General features: G+C 37.9%; 1 protein-coding gene across 1 annotated transcript in view; it reads left to right on the top strand.

Annotated features, from left to right (window-relative positions):
* Positions 1–4,258: 4,258 nt before the first annotated feature.
* LOC142348123 (palmitoyltransferase ZDHHC4-like) overlaps positions 4,259–9,367 on the top strand; it is a 44,061-nt gene continuing 38,952 nt past the window's right edge. Inside the window, exons 1-2 of the mRNA XM_075399306.1 lie at positions 4,259–4,519; positions 4,923–5,008. Of these exons, the coding sequence (XP_075255421.1) occupies positions 4,379–4,519; positions 4,923–5,008 (227 nt within the window). The 5' untranslated portion in view covers positions 4,259–4,378. The remainder of the gene's footprint in view (positions 4,520–4,922; positions 5,009–9,367) is intronic.

Raw genomic sequence — 9,367 nt, 5'->3', positions numbered from 1 at the left:
GTTTTTTTAATGGTGCGTATAGGTTAATCGAATTGTCTTTTTTAATTGCTCTTGAACGTAGTTCATAGCAATTATTGTAAACGTGTGTCTTTTTTATGCAAAAATTTCGCTTGACAGTTTTGACTTTTTGAGTGACTTTTACGCCCTTGACTTTTTGCATTTCGCGTGATCTAAAATTTTCTCTCAATCACAATTTCAAGCAGCTGAACTCAATTGGCGGCAATTTAATACTAAAAGTCAATTGAAAAGTGCGCCGAAACTGGTGTCATTTTTTACTTTAAATCTTAATAGTGGTATATGTTAACCTCTAATGTGGTTATTTGAAGCCCACTATAGAACTTCTTAGTCCCATTTAGGCTCCCCCCCCCCCGACTGAAGCAGGCTGAAATTGAATAGAGCTCCCACTAGTTCAAGAGCAATTCTTCCGACGTTTAGTCGGTTATGTTTTTAAATAGTTCTTAAGATTTCTGAACTAATTTCTTGTGGACATTAGGTGCATACGAATTAAAGGAGGGAATGCTATTTCGTCTTGGTAATATAATTTCAAGTGACTATAACAATTGTCTTCATAGAATAATGGCTTACAAAACAATCAAATATTGACCAGTTTTCGAATTTTGAGCATTTTCACGATCTGGTTTAACTCCAACTCCCCATTGCACCTGGTTTTTTCAACCGGTAGTTCGTTTCTAGTTACTTTTTTTCAAATCAAAATTTTTGACCGCGATGAAATCCTTTAGAGTAAATACGACTATTAACGACACTTGACAACGATATAATATTTCAATCCGCATTTAAAGAGAAATTGCCCAGCGGATCAATTCAAAATACGTAAAATAAAACAATGCTATGTCGGAAAAGGAAATAAAAAGAACAAATGGGACAAACCCGTGAAGCCCAATTTTAGAACTCATCAAATATTTAACCAGTTTTAAATCTTTTGCTCATTTTAATTCATCTTGTCTAGAGTACATGACTTTGTTATCCGTTCATTTTGAGTGTTACTTTTTGGGTAGTTATAATATTGAACATTTTTTATCATGTATGTTGAACACTTTTGTGAGCACTTTTTTATCATGTTTTCGAATTAAGCCACGACTACTGCTCTCTGATACCCGTTATTTTTTTTACTAAACGGAAGCTATTTCTGTACACATGTCTTTTTATTTTACGGAAAATTTTCCTCCATTTTGACTTTGTGACTGAAATCTTTTTTCGCTGGCTTGACCGTTATAAGAAGTCTTTAGGTTTCTGCAGAAAGGGATTAGCTATTAAAGCCTATATGTCTTTTATAGCTAAAGTAGCTCTCTCTGAGCTTTATTATGCTGAAAGTGTACAGCTCTCTGAAGCCCACTCACTTCCCGCACGTCAAGATTAGCTGGCGTCTGGATTTCCGGAAGTTGAATCAAAGCATTTTTTTCGACATAAGTTGAATATTTTCAAAAGCTTTGAGTTTTTCACTCGCAGAATTTAGTTTACAGCTATAGATGACTTAATTGTTTATCTCGATTTTTCTTGTTTTCAAGTCGACTAGTGAAATAGAAACATATTGGCGGTAGTGAAAGTGACCAAAATATTCACATTTTTGCAGTTTCGCAATTGATGGGATGTCATTAAGTGCTCTTGAACGCAGTTCATAGCAATTATTGTAAACGTGTGTGTCTTTTTTTTATGCAAATTTTTCGCATGACAGTTTTGCGCTTTTCTTCTAGAACATTCTTTGACTTCTCAAGTGACTTTTTCACGCTTTCGTTCTTCATTTTTGAGTGATCTCTATTGCTCTGAAGTAAAGCTAATATAAATTCGATTGCAGAATAAGTGAGGTATGTGATCTGTAGCGCAGTGGTAAGTATTTGTGGCTGTGGATCGGGAGGGCAGTGGTACGAATCCCGGCGGGGAAATATTTTTTGCACCCATAATTTGATCTAGGCTACAGCCCCTGAATTAAATTGCCTCGCCTGTCGTTCAAGAGCAATTCTTCCGACATTTGTCGGTTTATGTTTATATTTTCTAAATATTTTAAAACCAATTGGCCGTGAAACCAATTTTTCTCATAAAAAATTTTTCCACCCATTTTTCCATAATTCGTCGAATTATATTCGGAGATTTTAAATTTAAATGGGCTTTTTATGTGATTTTGTCTGCAGCAATACTGTTCTTTGTTGAAAAGTTGATTATACGCTATTGTTGTAAACATCGAAAAAATAAATTTAGCTAAATAGATATTTTATCTCAAAGTGTTTATTCTTATTTGTTTTCTCAAAAATGTCTTTGATAAAAAGACTTGACCGGTTAATGATTGCTCTCAAATAAAAAGCAATTATTGTAAACGTGTGCGTCTGCTGTATGAACATTTTTCGCATGACCGTTTTGCGCTTTTATTCTTTGACTTCTCCAGCAAATTTTCACGCACTTCTTGATTTTTGAGTGGTTTCAATTGCTCTCACTCCGGAATAAGGTTTTTTGTTCAAACAAAACCGATTGATAGGGAGTAGATGATAGGGCCTGATAGGTGAGTGGTTAATACCTCTATCCAGGTGACTCAAGAGGTTGGGTGTCGAATCCTACCTTCGGCTGATGTTTTTTTTACAACCATAAAGAAAAATTTAGGATACAGCCCCTGAATTAAATTGCGCCGCCTGTCATTCGAGTGCCCCTTTTCCAACGTTAGTCGGTTTTTGTCAAATTGAATGATCGGTTTTTACGTGACTATGCGTGTGAATCTTTTTTCACTTGAACGAAGATTGCTATTTTACGGCTGAAATGGTTAATTGAAATTAACCATTTCAGCCGTAATTGAAATTGTTATGTTGGTTAATTGAAATTGTTATGACCAGTGTCACAAACAGTACTTTATGTGCTTAATTCGGAAGCAGTTTTGGTTTGGATTTTTTTATCCCTTAATAATGGATGCCTCCCTCCCTCCCTCCCCCCCCCCCCCCCCCAGTACGTCATGCACCCCAAGTTACAGAGCCTGTGCCATTACATATTAAGTCTGTAAAATGTGGCACGTGCGCTTGAGGATTGCAAATAATATGCACCCAATAAGTGAGGTGGGAATGGACGGAAGCGGTCAAGATAATTTATAGGGGCTAGAAACTCATATTTGAATTTTAGTACAATTCAGCTTGTGCTGCTTTAATAATGGATGCTGTCACACGAGTCCCCAAATTGGTCATTCTTCGTCTCTCGAGGAGCCAATTTTATCACGGAACATCTATTTATTGTTTAATAGCCGCCCTCATCTTCTCAGCCGGCTATTATAGCACTCCTAATTTTTTTTCACAATTCAAAGAATTTGAATTGTATTGGGGCGCTGTCTTTTTTTCAGATCTGTTCACACATTTTCATGATTTTTGAAGTCAAATTGGAGTAGTGATTTTGGTCACGCCGAAACAGGAAGTGGAGCGAAAAAGCGAGTGGTTTTGCCGCGTGAAATTTTTTCGCTCTAGATTTAAAGTAGAGTGAGAAAACGGTGTTTGAACAAACATTCGCTTTCTCGCTACTGGTTTTTTGTTCACATACGTCAATTTCACTTTGATTTTTGCTGTTTTTCGATTTTTTGGATTGGATTTTTTTCTAAATGGTTTTGCCAAATCTTTCCTAGTCCGTTCTAGGTCTAGTTTTCTGTTTAGTCAATGAAAATTTTTTGAATTGTACGTCAGGACTTGTCCTGCTATGTTTTTTTTACTTCGTCGAACTTTTTTTGGCTTTACCCATTTTGCCACTTTTTAGATATTTTGCGTGAAATCTTTCTGACTTCTCTAGGCTGGTTTCACTCTTCTGTCATTCTGCTCAAAGTCCTTTTAAACAGCAGCTGCTCAGCAAAGCAATTCAAAATGAAGAGAGTAGTATAAAAAAATCAAAGTCAGAAATAGAAACGGGATAAACCCATAAAGCCCATTTTTAGATGCCCGGTACTTGAACTTTGTTCTGATAAGTTTTAGTTACTATCTATAATGCTTATTGGTATTGATACTAGACCCTGTAACCTCTCACTGAGAGACAGGAGTAGGTTCAATTACGAAATGACATCAAAATAAATCGCACTTAAAAATGTTTTTATACGAAAATCAATTTTTGTTGTTATTTTCTTTTTCAATCCCAATAGAGTTATGGGAATCAACGGCGGCTATTTTCCGGCAATCTGCCGGGTATAATTTTTCATTGAAACCCAATGTGATTCTAGGTTCATTTGACCGCATTTAGTGCGGGCGGTCATTATAGAGAAGCAGATGAGAATGTGTTTTTCAGAGACCTGATGCATGCTATCTCTTGTTAAGTTGTCAGTTTTGAATCTTCTTCCTTAAAACAAGCTAACTTCGCCCATCAGCTAAATCTAGGAATATCAACGGTTTGTCACATTTGAAGGGATGATATGGCGCTGTATCAACTGGCTGTGATCGGAGGTCTTTTTGGAATTTACTTGGCTGCGGTTCTCTTTCTAATATACGTTGGCTTCTTTACCTCACCTCAGTCGACTGCACCTGTCCGATTTACACATCTGTATATTTTTCAGGTAAAGTTGCAAGAAAGATCAAAATTCGAGTCCATTCGAAATAAAATTAGCTTTAACGTGCCACTGGTAGCAATTTTGTTCATTCTCAAAGTTGACATAATGTTAGACGTATTAGTCAGCTGCAGTTTTGATGAACTCCATAGTAACCTTAAGTATACACCCGAACTTTAGGGGGTTTCTCTCCCCTGCAGAGTACGCTGTGGGGCAGTGAAGTAAACAAAATGTTTGAACCTTTTTAGCATTGATTTTCTACTAAAAATCGAAAGGTTTTCTATGCTCACCAGTAGTTTACACCAAATGAATGTTTTTCCTTCGATTTGAAAAGTTTACAATTCTTAATCCAACTGTTAATATCAAACTTAAAGCATTACTATGTGACATACGGAAATAAATATATTTTCAGAAACTGCCCAGAGCCATCGAGAGAGTGTCACCAAAATTCATCCAACAAGCATATAGTGGATTTGTAGATTACATATTCTATCAGAGGTGGGTTGAGTTAGTTGTTCATCAAATAGTACCTCAAAGGTAGATTCTCAACTTGAAAAGTTCTGTGGTTCAATTTGAACCTTTCGTTGATGAACTACTTCTAAGGCCATTCATTAACTATTTCTGAGGCCATTTGATGTTGTTTGCTGAAGCGTAGAAATTAGTAAAAGTAATATTCTGTAAAAGTTGTATAATTGATCTTCTCCATTATTTGTCGTCAACTCTGTTATAATCTATGGAAGCTTTTCGAATCTCAAATAAGAATTCTCAGCCACTCATAAATTCATACTTTAATGTTTTGCTCGTGCCAAATGTTTTGTTCGCCAAGCGATACTTTCGTTTTTAAGTGATACATCAGTTACTTTTTTTCAAAGAGATGCTTGAACAATCACTTTCAACTGAATTGATTTTAGAGTCCATTCAACAAATTAATTCTAGATGTAGCAAAAACTGTCATAAAAGCAAACCGGATAAACCGCTCAAACGACTAACGGCTAACAGTGAATGAATTAAATTTGTTGTCGAAAACATTTTATTTTTTAATTTTCACAGCAGAATCAAATGGTGATGCAATCCCACCTAAGGGGAGCCGGAATTAAAACATTTGTAAGCTAAAATCCATGCCATCAACTTCTATTTTATCTTCATCAGCTTTAATATCATGGGAATCCGGGGTTGGGGATTTTGTTGGGCATGTTAATCAATTGTCGATACCACATTTGTTTTTAGTCAATACAGCACTACGACTTTTTATTTTTTGTCAATCTATTTATTTTTGTCAATCGGCTATTATTTAGGCGCTCTCCTTTTTTAAATCGTTTTACCTTTTGATAGCTTTTTTCGTTTTACCTAATTCACTATTTTTTCGTTTGACTTGTGACTTACTTCTGTTTCAACAGAGATTTTCACGTTTGACTTCTGATTTACTTCCGTTTCAACTTAATGGATATTAAATTCTTTCACGCATTCAATTACGCAATGTGGTAAATACTGTCAAAAGATCAAAATCAAAAGAGATGGGATAAACCGATAATGCCCGGTCATTAAGTCTTTAAGAATTAGGTTATCAAAGTTCATTAGAGTGTTCGCTAGCGGACATTGGTATTAGGCTTATTAGTTTTCAGTTTAGAAGCTATATTAAGTATAGTTTTAGTATGTAACTTGAAACTGCACGCCAAATTTGAACGCTTTTTGACACTGAAAAAAAATAAAAAATTCTGTCAATTTAATCTCTTTTTGTTTTCTGTTTCAGTCCCGATGTGCTTCAAGCGCGTCAACAGCGGCTATTTGTCGACAATCTGTTGGCTCTCTTTGTCTGTTCCATTTGACTTTTTTTACGCAAAAACGGCTCAAACGGGTAGCTCTCGGACGGCATTAAGTATGCTTAACCAGTATCTAAGAATGCGCTTCACCAAACTGTCCTTAATCTTGTCTTGAAAAAATGACCCCCTCCCAGTCACCCCTCTTCCCGACTCAACCCCCCTCGCAACAGACCCCCAGAAGTCAACGCTACTCTTATCGTTCAGCCCTCGCAATCCTCTTCCCGGCATCAAATCCCTTAAGCCCCCCCCCCCCCCGCAATCGCTGGACCCCGTCCCCCACCCCTAATACGCTCAAATCCTCCGCCCTCCAATGCAATAATCTCTGAGTCTTAGCTGCTGGTTTTTAACGTAGCCAACCGCTGGCCGGTCGGTTGAGAGAATTATGCGCGATGTTATTCGATTACGTTAAATACCCTTTATAACAATACCGTGGCTCCAATTGTTTCCTACTCGAAGAGTGTATTGTCAAAAAATCGTTTTTGATTGGGAAGAATTTTAGTCCAGCTGTTGGGTTCTAAGGTGCTTGTAAGGTAATTGGCCAAATAGAAAGCTTAAATGAAAGCTTCCAAAATGACTCCGTCATTTTGGAAGAAAGCTTAAACTTCATTAGATTTGAATTTTTGAGGGCGCCGAATAATTCAAATTGGTTGCTGGCGTGATCGGCTGACCTCTTCATTTGAAAAAATTGTCTCTAATTGGTGAACAGACAAAACGATCCCAGAGGAAACAGTCCCGAATTGCAAATTATTCCCAGGCAAAACAATCCCAGACAAAATAATCCCAATAAAGCAGACAAAACGGTCCCAAACGAAATTTTCCGAATTAAACAGAGATAAATAAATGCACACCAATTAACAAAGCAAATCCTCAAGTTATCCATATGACTGTAGGTCATTGAACAAATATTAGCCTGATTACAGCATAGTTTTTGCCGAAAATTGAAACAACTTTTTGGTTTCATCTTAATTCATATCAATTAAAAACAAGGCGTTCAGATGCTTTACTCATTGATTATGCTTGTTAACTGTTAGTAGATTATGTTAACAACTGAATTGATATTTGTATATATGTGTGGGACTATTTTGTCTGCTTTTCTTGGACTATTTTGTCTAGGAATATTTTGCCATTTGGGACTGTTTTGTGCGGCGGACACGCTCTAATCCCGTGACCCTGCTCCCTAACCCCCGCAAATTCGTTTGAACCCCCCCCAGCCCCCACACCAATCGCTTGCCCCCCATCCAATCGCTTGAGCCCCCTCCCCCCAATCGCTTGAGCCCCCCAAATCGCTTGAGCCCCCACCTAATAAGCTCAAACCCTCTGCCCCGCCCCGATGCTAGCTAGCATCTGAGTCCTATCTTGGTACTACTGAAATGAACCGGTCGTTTGGGAGCATTTTGATAGATGTTAGTTGCTTTTGTTTAATATCCTTTATAACAATATCGTGGCCCCATTTGTTTCCTACCCGAATTGTTTTGTTAAACAATCGTTTTTACGCTCAAACCCCTAATACGCTCAAACCCTCCGCCCTCCAATGCAATAATCTCTGAGTCTTAGCTGCTGGTTTTTAACGTAGCCAACCGCTGGCCGGTCGTTTGAGAGAATTATGCGCGATGTTATTCGGTTACGTTGAATACCCTTTATAACAATACCGTGGCTCCAATTGTTTCCTACTCGAAGAGTGTATTGTCAAAAAATCGTTTTTGATTCAGAAGAATTTTAGTCCAGCTGTTGGGTTCTAAGCTGCTTGTAAGGTAATTGGCCAAATAGAAAGCTTAAATGAAAGCTTCCAAAATGACTCCGTCATTTTGGAAGAAAGCTTAAACTTCATTAAATTTGAATTTTTGAGGGCGCCGAATAATTCAAATTGGTCGCGGGCGTGATCCGCTGACCTCTTCATTTGAAAAAAATGTCTCTATTTGGTGAACAGACAAAACAATCCCAGAGGAAACAGTCCCGAATTGCAAATTATTCCCAGGCAAAACAGTCACAGACAAAATAGTCCCAATAAAGCAGAGAAAACGGTCCCAAACGAAATTTTCCGAATTAAACAGAGATAAAAATATGCACATCAAGTAACAAAGCAAATCTTCAAGTTACCCATATGACGGTAGGTCATTGAACAAATATTAGCCTGTTTACAACATAGTTTTTGCCGAAAGTATGTATTTTGAAACAACTTTTTGGTTTCATCTTAATTCATATCAATTAAAAACAAGGCGTTCAGATGCTTAACTCATTGATTATGCTTGTTAACTGTTAGTAGATTATGTTAACAATTGAATTGATATTTGTATATAGGTGTGGGACTATTTTGTCTGCTTTTCTTGGACTATTTTGTCTAGGAATATTTTGCCATTTGGGACTGTTTTGTGCGGACACGCTCTAATCCCGTGACCCTGCTCCCTAACCCCCGCAAATTCCCTTGACCCCCCCCCCCAACCCCCACACCAATCGCTTGCCCCCCCATCCAATCGCTTGAGCCCCTCCCGCCAATCGCTTGAGCCCCCCCCCCCCCAAATCGCTTGAGCCCCCACCTAATAAGCTCAATCCCTCTGCCCCGCCCCGATGCTAGCTAGCATCTGAGTCCTATCTTGGTACTACTGAAATGAACCGGTCGTTTGGGAGCATTTTGATAGATGTTAGTTGCTTTTGTTTAATATCCTTTATAACAATATCGTGGCCCCATTTGTTTCCTACCCGAAATGTTTTGTTAAACAATCGTTTTTACGCTCAAACCCCTAATACGCTCAAACCCTCCGCCCTCCAATGCAATAATCTCTGAGTCTTAGCTGCTGGTTTTTAACGTAGCCAACCGCTGGCCGGTCGTTTGAGAGAATTATGCGCGATGTTATTCGGTTACGTTAAATACCCTTTATAACAATACCGTGGCTCCAATTGTTTCCTACTCGAAGAGTGTATTGTCAAAAAATCGTTTTTGATTCAGAAGAATTTTAGTCCAGCTGTTGGGTTCTAAGGTGCTTGTAAGGTAATTGGCCAAATAGAAAGTTTAAATGAAAGCTTCCAAAATGACTCCGTC

This window comes from Convolutriloba macropyga, chromosome 10 (assembly GCF_964194025.1).
Source record: "Convolutriloba macropyga chromosome 10, txConMacr16.3, whole genome shotgun sequence".
Lineage (NCBI taxonomy): Eukaryota > Metazoa > Xenacoelomorpha > Acoela > Convolutidae > Convolutriloba > Convolutriloba macropyga.
This window is presented reverse-complemented; position numbering and strand designations above follow the sequence as displayed.